This window comes from Ostrea edulis, chromosome 5, assembly GCF_947568905.1.
Source record: "Ostrea edulis chromosome 5, xbOstEdul1.1, whole genome shotgun sequence".
Taxonomy (NCBI): domain Eukaryota; kingdom Metazoa; phylum Mollusca; class Bivalvia; order Ostreida; family Ostreidae; genus Ostrea; species Ostrea edulis.
This window is the reverse complement of record NC_079168.1, coordinates 28898229-28919696: the sequence shown is the minus strand read 5'-3', so window position 1 is coordinate 28919696 and position 21468 is coordinate 28898229. Positions and strand designations below refer to the sequence as shown.

Sequence of the window (21468 nt, the reverse complement as noted above, 5' to 3'; positions counted from 1 at the left end):
GACAATCTGTAGATGAGACGTACATCTGATAGTAACTTAAATAAGATATCAGTGTTCAAATAATTAAGTCAAGCAAAAGATTACCAAAATATTGAGCAGACAGTGTTTTTTATGTCCAGAGAAGTTTGAACCTTGACCTCAAAATCATTCGGGGTCATCTACTACTTCAGATGTACATGTACTAGTGTACTAAGTTTCGATGTTTGTCAAACAAAGGGTTCTCAAGATATTAAGCGGACAATATCTTCCTATATCCAGAGTAATTTGATCTTTGACCCTTTGACCTGAAAATCAAAAGGGGTCATCTACTCTTTATGGAAACTATCATAACAAGTTTGATGTCTGTCAAGCAAAGGGTTCTTTAGATACAATTTCACCATGTGCTATCAGTTTGAGAAGTGAAGTGATCATCTTTATCGGTACTGAAAAAAGGAAGGGTAACTAATAGCAATTTTGTAAACATTTTGAGATTTTTTTTTTAAAAACTACATGTAACCCTCAACCAAAGAAGTATTCCTTATCAAACATTGTACATACAGTAATGGTAAAATTATGTTTACTGAATGTAGCTACTTAATCCCAATAGAATTTTGTTTAAATCAAGACATCTCTCGAGTTTAGAAGACAAGGAGTGGTCTTCATGATTGATTGAGTGGTCATCTGATTGGTTATACATGACAACTGTACTATGAAGACTAGAATAATAGAAGCTCAGTTATATTCATTTTGATAAATTGTACACAGATGAAACTTTCAGTACATACAGATGAGAGTTCCACCGCTGATATATCTGGTACAGAACCAGTTGTAGGCAGACTCTCAGTCCGGTTTTTACTGGTATAACCGGAATCCTCCTCATCTAGCATTGACCAAAAACAATAATTAAACAGCACATAATTACCATGTAAACCTCTGATTAAAAATAAACTTTACAATTTTGTTTATATTGGTGTGACTCTGAATTCTAGTTTAATGAAGCATAGATGAAAGGTCTTGCATTATATGTTACACCATTAAATAACAATCTAGAGCTTTACCTGGTGGGTTTTGTTCACTCATTTCTATATTGTAATTGGCATTCCCTGCAAATGGAAAAAAGGTCACTTAAAATACTTTTTTAAAAATAGCAAGTTCTGGTTAATGGTGGACATATACATGCAACAATTCAAATTCCAGAACAGTAACTATACATCAGATAGGTAACTATATCATGCCACGAGGAATGGAAGATATGTGTTACAGCAGGCTGTAATTGTTATACATTCCATGATTATTCCCACACTTTCTAAAGAGAGTTAGAGTTTATTGTTGTTACACTGGTCCATCACACTTTCTTCTTCCTCAAACTCCTATTTCTGATATTGATATAGTGTGTACTCACTATGTCTGATATTGATACAGTGTGTACTCACTATGTCTGATATTGATACAGTGTGTACTCACTATGTCTGATATTGATACAGTGTGTACTCACTATGTCTGATATTGATACAGTGTGTATCCACTATGTCTGATATTGATACAGTGTGTACTCACTATGTCTGATATTGATACAGTGTGTACTCACTATGTCTGATATTGATACAGTGTGTATCCACTATGTCTGATATTGATACAGTGTGTACTCACTATGTCTGATATTGATACAGTGTGTACTCACTATGTCTGATATTGATACATATAGAATATCACACTCTAATGTTGATCTCGGACCTGGGATTGGCCCCGAGAGTTGATCTCTCGAGGGGCAATTCCAGGTCCGAGATCAACATTAGAGTGTGATATTGTTTATATCATATACCTAAAACACAACAAGTTGATAAACATTTTTTTAAAAATTGGGGGGGGGGGGGGGGGGGGTGTGTGTATTGACCCAAACATAAATACATGGTATACTGTGCAACGATATTTGACTATTTTATTCCTTCAGTGAGTTTACTTTAATGGTTATGTTTCCAGTACCATTGGCATTGTGAAACATGCTAAAGTCTGGGTTTTGTAGCTTTATTCCATTGCTGGTCACAATAATTGGATGATTAATCATGGACATCCCCTCATGTGGTCTAGAATCTGGACGTTTTAATTAACTGAACTGCTTGGCTGAGAAACTCGTCATATCTATCGCTGTGCTATTCATGTACATGTATATACCATTAAGCAGCTCCTAGGGGCTTGCTAATGAATACTAAAATTGGAAATAAGTGAATTATTTTTATTTCTTTTTTCAGATTTACCAAACTCGCCCGTTTTCATTATTTCATATAATTTGTAAGAGTTGTAGGACTTTGTTTACGTGGCGTCATCGTATGAACAGGAATGTTTACAGATCTGATGCTGCTATTTATTTGCTTAGGGAATATTACCTTAAACTGAAGTAAGTTTTTTTTTACCGTTTCCCATCTGTTTAGCATCTATAAGTCGTTGAAAAACGTCGGAAGATATTGGTTCTGCTTTTTGCGTTTTATTGCCAATTCCTCTGGATTTTAGATTTCAGAAATCGTTTTAAAGCAATTTTCTACATCAAAATTACCGTAAATTAACATTTTGATCTCCATTAGGACCGGGAATTTTTAATAATGCTTTAGTATCACCCTCCATAATCCTCCTACTGTTTTCTGTCGCCTAGAACGTTGATTGTTTTGAAATGAAGTTAAACGTGTTATTGTTCTAAATAAACAATTGTTACTTGGGTTACCCCCCTTTGCTTAGATACTCGCTACAATTTAGCGCTGTTTTTGAAAACGTTTTTATTTAATTTTTCTGCTTAAATTAAATTTTGTCGTGGAAGAAAGTATTATATTTGAAAAAAATTGTGTCTAACATCATTTTTTCATGTAGTTACATGTATGTTAGATTTCAAAAGATTAAAGAAGAAATAGCCATTTGAAATTTGAGGGCGAGACAGCCCCTTGACAACGGGCCGAGACAGAGATTTCTCACATTATCACCAGTGTGAGATCGACTTTACCCATGTGAGACAGCCATGTGAGATTTTTCTGTCTCACACTGCTGCGACGTCATTTGATTGTGACGTCATATATTTTCTATGATTTACGTTAAACGGTGAAGATTTATGTTACACAGTGAAGTAAAAATATTTTGCATTGTTATCTTTAAATTTTAATGTAGTATAGCTTTCTGGTGGACAACCTTGGGGTTTTTAGTTTACACTTACAGTGTAAACCATTTTCGGGTATGCTCTTTCTGCCTATCTAATTAGTTTTTGCATCGAAGTTCAAATGAGGATTTTGATAATCTAAAATTTTCTGAAAGCTCCTAATTTTATGCACTAAACTGTAGTTAAAATGTGAGAAAAATAATCCTTCATTATTTACTCGTGTGGGATAGGGAAATTCCATCTCTGGAACAAGATTCGCTGTCTAGGACTCGGCAAAGCCTCGTCCAAGACTGCGAATCTTGTCCCCTCGGTGGAATTTCCCTATCTCACACTCGTACTAATGAAGGATTCTATTAATCTCGGCCCTTAGGGAGAGACAGCCCTACCTACTTGCAGATGTCTCACCCTAGCCAAGATAGGTGTATCAGGGCTGATACACTACTAGGTATATGATATAGTGTGTACTCACTATGTCTGATATTGATACAGTGTGTACTCACTATGTCTGATATTGATACAGTGTGTACTCACTATGTCTGATATTGATACAGTGTGTACTCACTATGTCTGATATTGATACAGTGTGTACTCACTATGTCTGATATTGATACAGTGTGTATCCACTATGTCTGATATTGATACAATGAGATAATGATACAGTGTGTACCCACTATTTCTGATATTGATACAGTGTGTACTCACTATGTCTGATATTGATACAGTGTGTACTCACTATGTCTGATATTGATACAGTGTGTACTCACTATTTCTGATATTGATACAGTGTGTACTCACTATTTCTGATATTGATACAGTGTGTACTCACTATGTCTGATATTGATACAGTGTGTATCCACTATGTCTGATATTGATACAGTGTGTACACACTATGTCTGATATTGATACAGTGTGTACACACTATGTCTGATATTGATACAGTGTGTACTCACTATGTCTGATATTGATACAGTGTGTACTCACTATGTCTGATATTGATACAGTGTGTACACACTATGTCTGATATTGATACAGTGTGTACTCACTATGTCTGATATTGATACAGTGTGTACACACTATGTCTGATATTGATACAGTGTGTACTCACTATGTCTGATATTGATACAGTGTGTACTCACTATGTCTGATATTGATACAGTGTGTACTCACTATTTCTGATATTGATACAGTGTGTACTCACTATGTCTGATATTGATACAGTGTGTACTCACTATATCTGATATTGATACAGTGTGTACACACTATGTCTGATATTGATACAGTGTGTACTCACTATGTCTGATATTGATACAGTGGGTATCCACTATGTCTGATATTGATACAGTGTGTACTCACTATGTCTGATATTGATACAGTGTGTACTCACTATGTCTGATATTGATACAGTGTGTATCCACTATGTCTGATATTGATACAGTGTGTACACACTATGTCTGATATTGATACAGTGTGTACTCACTATGTCTGATATTGATACAGTGTGTACTCACTATGTCTGATATTGATACAGTGTGTACTCACTATTTCTGATATTGATACAGTGTGTACTCACTATTTCTGATATTGATACAGTGTGCACTCACTATGTCTGATATTGATACAGTGTGTACTCACTATGTCTGATATTGATATAGTGTGTACTCACTATGTCTGATATTGATACAGTGTGTACTCACTATGTCTGATATTGATACAGTGTGTACTCACTATGTCTGATATTGATACAGTGTGTTTCCACTATGTCTGATATTGATACAGTGTGTACTCACTATGTCTGATATTGATACAGTGTGTACTCACTATTTCTGATATTGATACAGTGTGTACTCACTATGTCTGATATTGATACAGTGTGTACTCACTATGTCTGATATTGATACAGTGTGTTCTCACTATTTCTGATATTGATACAGTGTGTATCCACTATGTCTGATATTGATACAATGAGATAATGATACAGTGTGTACCCACTATTTCTGACTTCCTCTGGGATGCTGTACAGGAAGTGCCGTGTTCTGGAAATCCTACTGTACACAGGACATCTACAAAAATATTGGTACTAATTAAGTCACATCAGTCACAAATTAGACTAACAGGGTTATGATTTGGTATTCTCAAAACACCGACCATCACAGAGGGATTTAACACAGATTGTGGCACTGAAAGCTGAAATGTCTCCCCCTCCTTTGGGAAAACATGTACCCACAAACTATACATGTATATTTACAATAGTTAGACTCATTAAATGCTACATACATGTACATGTAATACTTAAGAACTCTGAATTCCCTCAGCTCTGTATGTGTTTCTTTACAATTATTTGACAAATTTAATATTACATACATGCACATGTAATAGTTCAATACTGTTACGAGTATTCCCTCAGCTCTGGTTATAAAATCAAGTTAACCAAGTGCACGTTATCACGTTATTCATTGAATCCATACATTTCAGTGTAATATATACTTACATGTTAAATCTGCATGCTTGCTTTAATTACGTGTGCATTGTCATGCAGCATGTAAAAATCCACCATTTAAAGCACAACTTTACCTGTACTCAATCTGCACTGAACGCATATAGTGTACAAAAATTATGGAAGAAATGGGTTGGATCAGGGAAGAAAAAAAAATTAAGGCAACATATGCGAGAAAATATAGCATCCTACGGAAATATACATAATTAATGTGTTGTGGCCAAGAGACCCTGATGCTCTCATTACAATTCATTCAGAGCAGATTGATTAACAAGCACAAAAGGGTGAAGTCCCTGTTATTAATCAGGCCGATTAAATATTGATAGCCCGGAGGATATGGTCTTTTCATGGGTATATTTTAACACTGTGAAATATGTGGTGTTGGAAATCTGCTGTTTTGAGCAACCCAGTCCTGAAGTTTACACAATCGACTACGACCATGCAGTCTAAGAGACAAGAGATATACATGGCAATACATGTTTTAATAATTCACTCTCAAGGCCAAAATGAATGATTTTCAGAAGAATTATAAAAGGAATCTCTTTATAAAAACCAACTCCTGGAGACAAACTTTCATCTATATAAATACTGTCCAACTCTCTAGCTATTGCAGTATTAAACAACAGGTCATTAGCATTTGTAATGCATGTGTACATGAAGTGAATGTCTACAAAAAAACCACCTGTTAAATCAAAGTACAATACACTATACCCTGTAACAGCCTGCATTGATCTATCCATGTTTTTTACTATCCAACGCCCAATACTGCATTCGTCTAAATACTATTTTATAATTCTATTACAATGCACACTTTTGCCAGAGGAGTCCCTTGATTCATATCCAAGTCATTAATTCTTTAATCGTTTAAAGTAAACACAAAAATCTTTTAAGAAGGAATCTGTGTGGTCATTTAAAATATGTAGAGTACTAGATATTTGCTATTTGCAATGCTGACTTAATTTTTACTACAGTGGCAGGCACTGGGATTTAATCCAGTGGAATTGTGTGTTAAAACAATAATATTGCAATTTCATAGGAAATTCGCTTAGTGTCAACAAAATGTGTAGAAAATGCTCAAAGATTTTTGGTATATTCTTTATCTTGCATTGTTGACTCTTTAATCAATTATCTGTCTTTAATGAAACAAGAAGTTTATATCGGCCAAGAGAGAGAATGGACCATTTTGGTCACCTATGAGTAAGTATTGCACAAGTTTTGTCACCCAATTATAGTGGGAAAACTCGGACTATTGATTTGGATCTGTCCACCTGTCTGTAACACCTTGGTTTCTGTATGTTAACATCAGTCTCATGTGTTTCAGCAATGAAACTTTATAGAGTAAGAAGAGTGTGTTTGATACCAATTGTTTTGAGGTTAAAATAGTCTAGGGCCAATGTCGCCACATCATTTAGCGATGGTTGAAAAATTATTTCCAGATTACAATACCATTGAGCAAAGCAACTTTGCAAGTTGAGTATCTATGACATTAAGATAACCACTATTGTTTATGACTGAGATCAAAGGTCACTAAGTCGTGTAAAGTAACAAAGGTCACTAGGTCGTGTAAACTAACAAATGATTCTAGATGACATCTCTTCCTAAAATTATATTTGATAAGGCACTGAAACTTGGTAAGTAAACTGTGGGATCCACATTTCACAACACAGATCACATTATGTGGAATCATTCAAATTCAAGATCATTCACAGAGGACAATTTTCATGGATTGACAGGACAGTTTTATTATAGGATTAAACATTCTTTCTGAAGATTTTATCGATGTGTAAACTCCGAACATTTTACTCACAAACTGAATAAAAGTGCGAAGCACTTTTATGTTAAGTTTGTGAGTAAAATGTTTGGAGTTTACACATCGATAAATTCTTCAAAAAGAATGTTTGATTCTTATAATTCCAATTCATTCACTTTATTAACAATTGCAAAAATTTGAATAGTTTCCCCACACTATGTTATTTGTTTTCAAGCGTGTATGAATACATCGGGACCCCTGCATTATTAGTCAGGTGCTCTAACCATTGAGCTATCCAGGCCGATATCCACGGTCCGTATAGCCCTAATTACTACATTCCTCCCTCCTTAAGATCAATTATAATTTTATAATTGTCTTTCAATATCAAACCAGGTTCATTTTGCCCCTGGTAGTCTACCACCAGGGGTGGTCAACGGCACCAAATGTAGTATATTTAAAGGAGAGAGGAGAAAATCTTTGGCTGGACCGGGAATCGAACCCGGGACCCCTGCATTACTAGTCAGGTGCTCTAACCACTGAGCTATCCAGGCCGATATCCACAGTCCGTATAGCCCTAATTACTACAATACATGTAAAAACTGCTAACCAAGACAGCAGCATGGACCTATGAGGCTGTATTGCCCTGGGGGTTGAAATATCAAGTTGTTATTTTAAGGCTTTCTTGTCTTCAAATCTTATTTCATTTATTTAGAAATTGAAAAAAAAGGTTGTTTTTTTTTAAAAAATATTTTACATTTTATACATTGTCACTGCATGGGAAGTAACTCTGGTGAAAACTTTTTTTTTACACAATTTGCAAAGATAATATTGATAACCTGCATACTGTGTCTCTTTATAAGAAATAAGGAGAAATCAAAACAAATGCATGAACTTTCAAACTTTTAAAATATATAATTATGATATACCTTGCCAGTTTTGTTTTTAATACACATGAGAAAAACAAAAGGCCAGGAATCTGAACCAGACACATTTCAAGCCAAGACAATCTCTGCTCTTTTTTTTTCAGGCAAGAGAAAAATGTTATGAACACAACAATATTATTTGACCACATTCTTTGCACATGCAGGAGAAGTGCTAATATTTAAACACCAAAACTTAAATTCACAAAAGCAGAGACATTTTCATTTCCCACACGGCTGGCGACATCTCAGTACGAGTCAAAAACATACATACAGTAATGATAAGATGAAACACAGTTTTCTTTCTGTGTAAGTAACAAACACAAAGCCCAGAGGTCCAAGTGAAAAGTGTTGCAAAATCAACAATAATATACATTCAGTTGGTGTTTTCCATTGTTTTGATCTCAACATTGGTATTGGCCCATGGAAAGTATTAACCCCCCACTCCCTTGTGCTTGGGCTGATAGCACTGACTCCGGATGATACCCGGACTGAAACTAATCAAAATTATACTGAATTAAAGATATACACACTTGGTAATCACACTTGCATTATCAGGCCTGGAGGTTATAAAACTTTTTGAGCATGGTTTCATTCTCAAACACGAACTCCGTGTGCTCTAAATCATACTCATACTCAAAGTAAAGGTTATAAAACTTTTCCAAAATAATTCTCATACTCATATGGAGTACATCCTAAAGATTTTTCGAGTATGCTTTGGAGCTTGCTCAGAGTTGTACTCGAAACAAACATGGCTGAGTCTGAGTATGAGTTTTATAAGTTTTATAACCTCCAGGCCTGGGAATCAAAATGTGAAAACTGGGACCTAGCAAATATATTTTATACACGCAGGAAGATGGAGTGGGATGCAATGAAAAGTGTGCAGAATCTATTCTTGTTGCACTGATTTTCTACATGAAAATTTCGAACCACTTCGGAAGGCGAAGTGTATGCATGGAAGTTAGAGTTTAATTAAATCTCGCTCGAGTTTTTATAATCCTTCTAATAAGCATTGTCCGACAGGAAAAATCATTTCAAAATGATGTTTTTTTGGTTTTTTTTCCATTTAAATCTTTTATCTTATCTTGTCCTTTAGCACCTTGCCGATTTCGCTCTTTCTGTCAGAAAAACCTTTCGGAGGAAATTCGGGTTTCCATGACTTAATAAAATTTACTGTGATCTGACAAACAGACTTTATATTTAAAAAAAAATATCAACTTCCAATAAATCCCATCTTATCGCGATTCTAAAGACGTATAGATTATACCTTGTGTCTGAATGAGGTTTACGATATCCACTGATAGTCAGGAATCGACATGTTTTCCATGATCATGAATGTAAACAATGACCGTAAACCGACTATTTACGACACTGACTTGAACTGATATATTTATGTCCCAAAGAAGATTGTTAGGTCTAGATCTAGCTTAGGTATGTGCTGACATTTACAACCGTAGGCCTATTGTTAAAAAAATATTAATGATATGTTCCTAAGAAAAATTTACGACAACATCACGCTGCTGCTACCTTACTTTTCGGGGGAGGGGGTAGGGAAGGGGGAGAGGATATCATATTATTATACTGCAACATCCAAAGAACCTACCTTCATCTTCGTCCACAACATGCAGCGGCCTTTGAAGATGTTTACTACAGAGTGACGCGTTGACAGATTGTTTTTATGACGTCAAATTACGCCGAAAACCACGTACGTTTACGTTCACGATCTACGATTTGTTAGTGAATCTTCCACATGAATTCCAAGAAATATACAAAAACATAAATGGTACATGTTTTTAACCAAATGGAGTTTCTGTTTAAGGGAAAACGACAAGTACTTATTTGACGTCTGGCTTCGAATGTGTCATAGCTTTATATGGGCCTATAATCTCGGCGAGATTCGTCTTGGCTGGATATTTGGACTGACGTCTATATATCTAGAGGCGTCAGTCCAAATATCCAGCCAAGACGAATCTCGCTTAGATTGATGGGCTTAACGTTTGGAAAAAGTCATTATCAATCAATATTTTTTCACTGGGCCTTTATATTATTGAAAAACACATTTTTTTTTACTTCGCGTTTTTAAATACTTTCTATCGTGGCATATTTCTGTCCCCTTCATACAAGATAAAATTACATGCATTAGTTATGTCCACATGCAAGTTACCAATTTTTTTTTTAGAGATCTGATTTTTATATTGGTAACTAACTTACTAACTCCAGTAAGTGCATTGTGATACATGCAAGATGCAACTTATTTATCTCAATGTGTCATGTAATGATTTATAGACATGTGACTTGTTTAGTCAACATGCAAGATATTTATGTAGACATGCGATCTAATGCTTTCAGCATACGAGACAATTATGTTGACATGCGACTTATTTTTGTAGGTACAATCATCAAGTTTTGGCCACAATAAGGTGCCTAACAAAGGGAATCTTTTACTCATAAATGTGCAGACTTACATTGTATTTCCAAGTCACCTGTTTGGGTTGCCACAGACAGTGATGGTATCACTCTGCCATCGACTGCAGAATATAAATTTTCCTTCAAGAGAGGAGGAAATCACCAAACTATAACAGAATTTTTAAGAAAGGCACAATTTCCAAAAGTGCTGGGCTCTGTTCTAGATGCCACTCTAATAAAGAGACAGACTCCATCAGAGAATGAACCCAGCTATGTGTGCCGGAAAGGATTTCATGCCCTTAATGTACAAACTGTAGCTGAAGTCACACTTACATGTAGGTATGAATGAAATTGATATGAATTTAAAAGTTTGTTGCATCGTCATGGGACACAGGGGCTAAGCCCATTTGGGCTCGAACTCGATATCATAAACATGTTTGTGGTATCACAGAGTTCGGGCCCAAACGGGCTTAGCCCCTGTGGACTGAACCTCAAATTTTATTGTAAAAATTTATGATAAGGACATATTTCATTTTGACTAGACTGGTTATCACAACTGTGACTTCTTCAAATTGTTTTCTAATAGTTTTTATCAATTTGGTTTGTAAGTGGCCGGGAGCTGTTCATGACAGTTTTGTTTTTGAGAATTCCAACTTGAATCAGATCTTGAGTCTTGGTTGCAGTGGCTGGCTTCTAGGAGATTCAGGTATGATACATAAATTAATTACCTGGTATTCAAAGTTGTACTTGATATGATTAAGATTTACCCATTTGTTTAGCTAATTAGTATCTAATATGAATTACTTTGTGTGTTCAGGTTATCTAATGACGCCAATCAATATACCACGAAATCAGCATGCAATCAACTACAATAGCGCAGAACTCGTGTTGTAGAATGGGAATATGGTGTACTCAAGTCTCGATTTAGGTGAACTGAATTGTTGAAAAACCTATTCTTGCCAAATGTCATACATGCTAAAAACAATATATTTACAATATTAATTATGTTAATATTAAAACACAAATTTCTTTAAATTTTGCTCCTCTAGAAAAATGATATAAATATTTGCGTCCATTGATTTTTCCAGATGTTTACATCTAACTGGTGAGGTATTGCTGTTCAAGACACAGGAGTGCATTCACACCATTGATGTGTACTTTAAGCTGCATAATAAATTCACCGGGGACAGACTACCCATGCCAGATGGAGTAGACCTAGACTGTGTTCGTGACACTGGTGACAAGGTAGTCGACCATGTATCTACAAATCAAGCTTGGCAGCTGATAGGACAGAAACTGTTGGACCTCTTAAGTGCAATAACAATTAAATTTTCCAAGTTTTCTTTTACATTTTATAATGGTGACACTGTTACAAGGTTTTAACAATTGACCATTTATGAAATACATGGCTTTCGTAACACTCTTGCGGGAGATTCAGCACTTTGGAAAATTGAAGCATTATGCATAGAAAACTACGTTTTTCTGAAAAAAGTGTGATTCTGACACCCCAGAACACACTCGAGATCCACCCCAGTAATCCACCAATGCAAGATATCAGGGATTAGTTTAGTTGTCTATAGATGCACATAGATATAGAGATGCATGATGTACAGTCTGTATAAAGGGCAATAACTCTTACTTCCATCTGATTTTGAAAAATTAGGAAACAAGATAATTAAACTTTAAGAAATGAAACAAAATAGATTTTTGTAATTTGTATTTATGTTTCCAATCATGATATAGAATAAAACATGGCTTTTGAACTGCACTATAAAATGCAGTAAAAACACCTACAGTGTTTTATATGTGTGCCTGACGTACACGTTTGGAGGCTTATAATGATAAACTACTTGTAATCTTTGTAAAACAAATTTATTATTATCTCCTTTTGGAAGGATATAATGCATCAATAAAAAACCTGGTGAGAATAACAATTTTACAAGTGAAAAATTTCTGAGGGGGTCATAGATTTACTCTGATGTGTGTACATGGCAAGACATTTTGACATGATTTACATTTTGTATATGTACGTCCATTTTAGTGCTGTTTTAAGGATGCAGAATTGAACAACTATTGCTTGAATGTTGAAAACAAATTGTGTAGCTTTTGATACATTTATAAAAAGTGCATTGTCACATATGGGGACGTCATAAAGTCAAAAGATGTTGAAAAAAATGCATACTTGTACAAATTGAAAAAAAGCCTATAAGTTATGAAGTCATGCACTCCTAATAACATTGTATCATAAATTAATAGAATGCCTTTTCACCTTCTAAAGATACTTCAAATCTTAAAATATTGATTGAAAGTTAGAAATACAAACATTCAGATTGAACTGTATATTGAGTGTCTGGTATGAGGAAAGAGTATATGATAATATCAGCAGTTTATTGATATCAAGACTGAATTAGATTTAAAATGAGTTCAGTATATTAAGTTTCTGGTATTTTCTCTAAAATTAATTTTTCATCTCCTCGATCAATCTGATTAAAATCAGACCCTTTGATCTGCTCATGCAGATTGCTACACAAGCAGAGCGGCTCAAAGGATCTAATTTTAATCAAACTGCTCCGCATTGAGTTCTCAACATGAGGAGTCCTTGTACCATTTCCAAAATAGGTTTCAATTTTGTACTGTAGTAATGCATATTTCAATTTTGTACTGTAGTAATGCATATTTCAGTTTCGTACTGTAGTAATGCATATTTCAATTTCGTACTGTAGTAATGTATATTTCAATTTCGTACTGTAGTAATGCATATTTCAATTTTGTACTATAGTAGTGCGTATTTCGTATATTGGCGTGGGTAGCTCAGTGGTTGCATCAATTAACTAGAAATGTAAGGCTCCCGGGTTCAATGCCAGATTGTTTCAAAAAAATTTCTCTCCTACAGGACTAATGATGTCCATTTATAAGACATAAGAGCTGCCCTTTAACCTTGCAAACAACCAGTAACTGTATCAAAATAAGCTAACTAACTTAAAAAAACGAGATGTGTTAATATACTCCAAGATTTTTTTGTAGAAACGAAATAGAATGCAAGTACGTGTAAATTGTACTTGAAATGTCATGAAAAATTATACATTATTGAGAATGGTCGAAGTTTACACTGAACATGTTACGTGTGTATATGTATGTACATATAAGATATAACCTGTAACTGGGACCTCACAATTAAAGTGAGGTAGAAATTGTTGAAATTAAAGAAAAGTGATGCTTTTTTTTTTTTAAATTCTGAATAACAAAACAAGGAAACATAATGTAGTTGATTGTATGTAACAAGATAAATACAATACAAAATGTCATGTACATGAGAAATGTCGTTAGTTTTGGAAGTTTATGAGATGATTTTAATATCTAAATAATTTTATTCAATTCTTGTAGCGAATTCTTTTAGAATTATAATATATATAAGCTTTTATTATTAATATTTTGAAATTAATAGTGATATCTGTACGATATGCAACAAATTTTACAGTTAAACTTCAGACTTGGAACTCTTCCTATTTTGAAAATAAACTGGAGCGGATTTTTAGTTAAATTTTACACGCTCCCTGTGAAAATCAGTAGTTATCTAGAGCTTTCGCTTCGTAACCAGGAGTCGTGGATTCGAGACCCGCTAATACAGGACTCCGTAAAAAAAAAGTTAGTGATTGCTCCATCGCCATTGCCGGTGAAGGGCTGCAAAATTTAAGCATATGCTCGGCGGTTACGGCCTTTGAGAAGGGAGGGATCTTTATTGTGACACACCTGCTGTGACACGTGACCTCGGGTTTTTTTTTGTTGTTGTTGGGTTTTTTTTTGCGGTCTAATCCGTAAGCCCACCCCATTTAGTCGCCTCTTACGATAAGCAAGGGGTACTGAGGACCTATTCTAGACAATTCGACAAAACAGATCATTTTGTCAACTAGTCTACGGAAACGTTTTTAAAGTTCCTCATCTATGGATCGCTAAATTAACATAAACGCAAATAATTGAATATTTCCTTATTATATGAAGATATCAGTAATTCAATTATTGCGCGCAATAATTCAATTGATTTGACGCATGCATCATTTGAATTTTTGCGGGAAATAATTGAAATATTGCGCAAAATTTTATTTGGAGCTCTGTATAAATGATCTTTTTAATTCAATTGAAGGTATCTTTAGATATTTACAATGATTTTGTGTAAAGAATTAATGCAAGCATTGATTATTTTAAAGAGACCAACATTTCAGTGAAAGAGATCATTAAATTTAATTGTGGATGTTTTTGAATTGAAAATAATTGGTCTCTCTCGAAAAGAAAGGTTGTGCGCATCAATTGAATTAATGATATCATTAATTCAATCGAAGAAGGCAATAATTCAATTATCTGCACTAATTAGATTAATTATTGCACAATAATTCAGAAGGATATCATTAATTATTTGAAGAGATCTTAAATTGAATTATGCGCATCAAATGAATTTTTGATATCTTCAAATGATTAAAGATATCTACAGTTATTTTACTCTATGTTACTTTGCCTGGTGTTTTATACTCCTATTGTTTTCTAAACATTTTAAACACCTTAGGAGCCGATTTCATTAAGTCGTTTGGATGATTGAATGTTAAGATACAATTTCAAAAATTTATATATTTTGAGCATCTTTTCGGCGACTTCAGCATAATGCTAGAATTATTTTACAAGAGTCGTGTGAAAACCATGACGACAATCATTACACAGTGCAACTCAGAAAGTTTAATGAAAAAGCGGAATTGTATTGGGAATTCAAAAATAGATCTGACATAGAACTCACAAATATACAGAGATTATCTATTATTAGGCCTAATTTTGCACAAAAGACAGGGAAAAAATGTTTCATCACACAAACATACACAAACATGAAAGTTTGTCGAAATGATAAAAAGTCATTAAAATCAGCGACATGTCAACTTCTTGATATGACATGTTGATGATTCGTGAACAAACGTTTCAAATCATTTATTGATTTATATAAATACAATCAAGACGAAAAATACATGTCGTTCAGTGCATATATATGGAGTCTCATAACATAAAGTTAAAGAAAAAAGCTCTTCTTCCCATTGACTTGTTGATGTCGGAGAACAAGAGGGAGCACTTGAACGTTTCCGTACTAAAACATGTCGCCTCGTCAGATCAATGTTCTGTCGGTACATTGTGGGCGTGAAAGCATTTTTATTGTTACAGTTTAACTTGTATGAGTTTTAAGATGTCAGTGGTGATTGTTCTGTAATGTAAAATTGTTTTAGGCATTTTGATACCAATAAGCAAATACATGTACGAGTTTAACAGCTAATGTCCCTTTATGGTTATTGTCCCTGATCGGCACAGGTTTATGCATAATAAAAACAATTACTTTATCATGCCGACCACGACAGTTAGATGGATGGCTTTCTATGAATATTCAGTTGACGGATAACAAGGAAGTATTCATAGTTTATCAGGTTCACAATGAAGTTTTCATCAATGAAAGATACAATTACATATACATTTGTATTTTCAAAAAATATTCCTGAGTAATTTTTATGATGTACATGTAGAAAACACTTAGTCATTTATTTAACGACGATTTCACTTATAACTGTATTAAAATACACGTTGAAGGCTTGTGCGTGTCGTAATAATGACAAAAACCGACAGTTACAGACCAAGTATGGAAATATGAAAACGGCATTAATGGCTCCACGCAGGCACCGGACCAACAATATCAATGTTTCATCTATTTACTTTCTCTATTTTCAAATTCTGTAGTTAGTTTACATTCTTTATAGGTATTCAAAAAGTTGACTTCTGCCCCCAAAACAGTTATTTTGTTTGATAAATTTTAGCCTGCCCTGATTAAAAACCAGACCCCGTACTCAGTATATAATTGTTGGGCCCAACGATAGGATAATGGGGTCTGATTTTAATCAAAAGGGACAAATACAAAGTTGGAGGGGGAATGTAAATCTTCGAAGAAATTTAAAGATGGGAATTCCATTGCTAAAGCTCGAATAGAATTTTCAAAATATATCACTTGAAAACCGCTCATTTCTTACAATACGTGACCTTGAACTAATAACTTAACCTTTTGATCTCGAATAAAATATGAATAAAGTACAGATAGAAAAATACGGAGACACTTCATGTATTTTCATTACTATAACTCAAATAGTAGTTGATATCTCATTCCGGAAACAGTGTTTACAAACAGGCAGTCAGACCGCATGTAATGTCTGCCGCTGAAGCTGAATCAGGGACAAACCAGTAGCTTGTTTCCGGCCTACCCACAATGCTCCGTACAGTACAGTTAGAGGTAGACCGGAACCAGGCTAGCAAACCAGTCACTAATGTATTTGTTAGTTTATTGAATGTTAAAAGGACCCGTGTTCTGTTTCTCGATAGGATATTAATATAAGTGCAAATCAGAACCTTGAATGATGTATTGTGTAGGTATTATTATTAATCTTCGGTTTCCTACGAGTGATGACGCTGACGACACCAGTGCCTCTCCGACACACGCCCGCGTGATGTGGTTCAGGGGGACGTATCAGTGTACACTATATGTAAAGTAATCACATTGCTCCAGAAATTAGCATGACCTGAACTCTTAAAGTTACTAATCCGTCTTATATGTAATAAAAAAAATCCTCATTAAGTATAAAAACTCAATTTTGTTTCATTATTTTCACATTCAGACAGTTTGCTGGTCTTCACTGCTGCAGAGGTAAGTTGTGTGAATTTCAATTTCTTGACGTATATATTCTCTGATTCTTACATGTATATACACCTAAGACAGCTTATAGAAGTTACTGACATTGTATATATCATTTTCGTTACCGAACCGACATTAGTAATCGACAACGTACCCAAACTTCAGCCGGAAGCATACTTTTCCAATAATCCGTCCCCAAGATATACTTAATAGTTTTTTTGCGTTGATTTCTACTTATTACCATGAAATGTATACTGTATATTAATTATATTATATAGAATGTAAAAAAAATTACTAACGTTGCAAATGTGGCATTTTCTGAACGAGAAAAATGACCTCAGTAGATCGATTAACAATTTTTGGTTGTGAAAACATGTAGGCACTGAAAATTTGACAATGAAAAACTCGCATGCATTCACTGGTACCTGGCCCAAAATTACACATTTGACGACCTCCTCCCTTAAAACCAAGCTCTGTAAGACTTTATTGGGTAATGTATATATAATACATATATAAAGTTCCTACCTAGATTTCTGTAGGCTAGATCCTGAAAAACTTAATTGTCCGAAATATTTTAGACTCTAATAAGCCTGTCAACCAGTAATTCAAATTATCTCTTTCTGTCAATTGATACAGTACGGTCTACTAGAATGGGCCTTCGCTATAATCTGACAATTTGGTAAAGAAAACAGCAATATATGGAGTTGGACTTTACGTTCTAATATTTTATATTCATCAAGCTTAACACAATTATTATAATCACATTTCCTACTTAAATAACCACTTGCCCATCGGGGCCGAACTGCATGGGTTTTCACTTGCCTCGGACAATCGGACAACCGTTAATGTCTATCCCTGATTTGATACATGTTTTATGAACAGATCAGTTCTCCACATGTAAATATAAAAAAAATAATACTTTCTGTACTTTCTATATCTCTACAAATTGAATTGATAGCCATTTACTCATGAATGTGAACAATGTGCGTATGAATCTTGATCAATAAAATTAACACATATTAACACAATTATTAACACACATAGTTAATAGTTCAACAGAAATAAAAGTAAAATGTAAATATAAAATGAAAATACATGAGGATATGAACAGCAACGCTCCGCCCAGTATACAATTCATGAAGCATCAAAGCGCTTCGTTCAGTATGTGGACGTAAAACATCGCTGTTCATACCCTCATGTATTTTAAAAATTAACATGTATTTCTTGCACATCTTGTTTATGTTCGTGCATATTGATATCGACAACATATTCCCATACAATTGTACATCTCACCCGAGCTATAAGGGGTTTCTTAATGTTTAGTCTGTTGCATGTTTCAGATGATTAAGTTCGCAGTCTCTGCATTGTTGCTTGTGTTCGTGTCCTGCAAGAGTTACCCGGGTGAGCAGAAATCATTTCGCGCACCTGCACTTGACTTACTGACTGGAGGAGTAAGCGAGTTTAATGTGGACGGAAGGACGTACGGAAGAGATTTACCGCCACTACTGACAGGAAAAACGAACATTCCACCTTTGTATGGTAATGGGGACCAGTTACTGGGTGACGGTTTTTTAAATCTTGAAGGAAGTAGTAGTGGGAATTCCTTTCAATCTGTAGCTGGAATCAATTCAGAAGCTAGTCCTGCTATTCCGAGTGATTTTCAGTTCCGGGACAGACATAGCGGTATAAAAAGTAGCGGGATTCCCTTTCAAGGAGACCATATACCTGGTATTTATCCAGAAACCAAGGGACTTCCAGGGTTTGACGGATTCTCAAGACAAGATACAGATATAAGTTTTGGTCCAATCATCTCCAATGATCGTCAATTTAGGAACAAACAAAACGGTATAAAAAGTAACGGGATTTCCTTTCAATCAGACCATATATCTGGTATTCATCCAGAAACCAAGGGATTCCCAGAATTTGACGGATTCACAGGACAGGAATTTGGTCCAATTATCTCGAAAGATCGTCATTTGAGGAACAGGAACAACGGTATCAAAAGTAGCGGAATTTCCTTTCATTCAGACCACAGATCTGGTATTTATCCAGAAACCAAGGGACTTCCAGGGTTTGACGGATTCGCCAGACAAGATACAGACATAAGTTTTGGTCCTGCTATTTCCAGTGATCGTCCATTTAGAAACCAACACAGTGGTATAGAACCTAACCGTCCGCCGTACATTGCGGGAGGGAACCTGGGGTCTGGCCCGTTTACTGGCAGTGTAAGTGATATCACATACCCTGAGAGTCGCTTATTGGATACAGGGAGAAGTAGAGAGAGCAGACCATGGACTCCAAAGAAGCATATTAACAAAGGAGAAGCTCAGAAAATTGCATTTCCGCCACAATCTTTTCCGACAGAACCAATCAACAACATCCCTTTTAGCGTCAATTCCAGATCAATTGGGAGAGGAGAATGGAGAAGAGACAGTGTAGGTCCCGTAGCTCTACCGTACCCATCTATAGGAACTCACTCTTCGGGTATTAAATATAGTGGGATTAAAGCTCAAGCAGATATAGATTTTGGAAGCTCTGGTATTGCTCAAGGCCGACCTTTCGGTTCAGGAATCCTAAACAGCAGAAGACCCGCCTTTTTTGGTGGCTCACGTCAGAGAGAATCCATCAGAACACCTTATCCAGTAGATCACAGAGAAACTAAATTTGATACTAGTCTGATAAACACCCCAAAACAATCAAAGAATGATTTCAATAGCTTCGGATTTCCCCAAAGCCAAATTATCCATGGCGATGATTTAGTTAGTTTTGGCCGGACCAGCACAAGAAATGTCCCAGCTAGAATACATCGTTCTTTTGAAGGTATCAGACAAATATCCAGTGGAGGAAAATTTCCCAGTGTTTACCAGCCTGGCAGGACCTCTATCGCGCAGTTTCAAAGAATCAACAGCAGACGACCAGGGAACGTCTGGGAGCAAAGCATTGGAGACAGTGCATTTGAAAGCAACATATTAAAAAGAAATCCAAGAGTCGGAAAGATACCGACCGGTGGAAAGCATTACAGAATACCAAAGGTAAGGACCGGTATCAGAATATCACTGTTACGGTAATCCACTTCATCTACTCACAGTACTCTAAAACCTCTTTTGAATTTAAGTTTACACATGCTCTTCTTTATTTTGCAGGTGCTGTAAATTGATCTCATGTTATCAACAGATGAAAATCCAAAGAATTATTGCTTTTGAGTTATTGAATTCAATGAATAAAACAAATCCAATGTTTAATACTTTTTTCTTACATACCACATATTTTCACATGACCATATGAAATGGTTTTGTAAAGTCATTCCACCTATCCCGTGGGGATCCGGCTAGAATAGGTCTTTAGTATCCCCTGTATTGCTTGCCGTAAGAGGCAGGTAAATGGGGCGGTCATTCGATGAGACCGCATTTAAACCAAGGCTCCGTGTCACAGCAAATAAAGATCCCTCTCTGATCAAAGGCCGTAAGCGCCGATCATATGCCTAAATTTGGCAGCAATGGTGACGTCTCCATATGAGTGCAAAATTCTCGAGAGGGATGTTAATATCCAACCAACCTATTTCTTAAAATTTCTCTCCTAACAGCACTTATATGACTTTGTAACTGCTGATTAATGAAAGACAATAGTGACAAAACATCAACATCAGTACACAAATGTCAAACATCAAATCCGAAACATGATCATGCTTTCAAAGAATCAACTGATAAAGTAGCAAAGCCTCGGAAATTACGTATTACGCAATTTCCGAGTTGCCCAATCGTTCTTTCCCTTTGTGGAACTCTTACGCACAGTGAGACGCAAAACATACAATCGTCCACACGCGGTGGGAACATATGCTAGCGATATATTGCCCTATAAAGATCGATTATCAGACATCATTCAACCACTCAAACTACAGGGACATACAATATTAGTAAATTTATTAATATTTGATAATAAAATACCTCAAACAAAAATCGATTAATCACCTTTTTCTTTGATTAAAATATCACTCGTGCAGAAGAGGGAATAAAACATAATTTCATATTTAATTTAATTAATGGCCTAATTCAATCAAATATTATTCTTGATAAGGTT

General features: G+C 35.2%; 2 protein-coding genes and 1 non-coding gene across 6 annotated transcripts in view; 1 reads left to right on the top strand and 2 right to left on the bottom strand.

Annotated features, from left to right (window-relative positions):
* LOC125650483 (uncharacterized) overlaps positions 1-9632 on the bottom strand; it is a 55627-nt gene extending 45995 nt beyond the window's left edge. The window contains exons 1-4 of the mRNA XM_056165676.1: positions 9550-9632; positions 5108-5178; positions 1038-1082; positions 765-859 (exon numbers count right to left, since the gene is read on the bottom strand). Coding sequence (XP_056021651.1) covers positions 765-859; positions 1038-1059 — 117 coding nt within the window. The 5' untranslated portion in view covers positions 1060-1082; positions 5108-5178; positions 9550-9632. The remainder of the gene's footprint in view (positions 1-764; positions 860-1037; positions 1083-5107; positions 5179-9549) is intronic.
* On the bottom strand, positions 7841-7914 carry Trnat-agu (transfer RNA threonine (anticodon AGU)). Its single transcript has one exon. It is a non-coding gene; the product is annotated as a tRNA-Thr (tRNA).
* Positions 9633-9803: 171 nt separating the features above from the next.
* On the top strand, positions 9804-20633 carry LOC125651447 (uncharacterized). 4 transcript variants are annotated; one of them, XM_056165675.1, is made up of 8 exons: positions 9817-9987; positions 10673-11023; positions 11298-11394; positions 11506-11616; positions 11777-11933; positions 17375-17403; positions 18732-20423; positions 20535-20633. In XM_056165675.1, exons 7-8 carry the CDS (start codon positions 18732-18734, stop codon positions 20541-20543), a joined length of 1701 nt encoding a protein of 566 aa, XP_056021650.1. In that variant the 5' UTR covers positions 9817-9987; positions 10673-11023; positions 11298-11394; positions 11506-11616; positions 11777-11933; positions 17375-17403; the 3' UTR covers positions 20544-20633. The 4 variants fall into 4 exon arrangements, with proteins under 4 accessions (XP_056021649.1, XP_056021650.1, XP_056021647.1 ...); XM_056165674.1 differs by having other exon boundaries at positions 9804-10065; positions 18732-20633; XM_056165672.1 differs by having other exon boundaries at positions 18732-20633.
* The last annotated feature ends 835 nt before the right edge of the window (positions 20634-21468 follow it).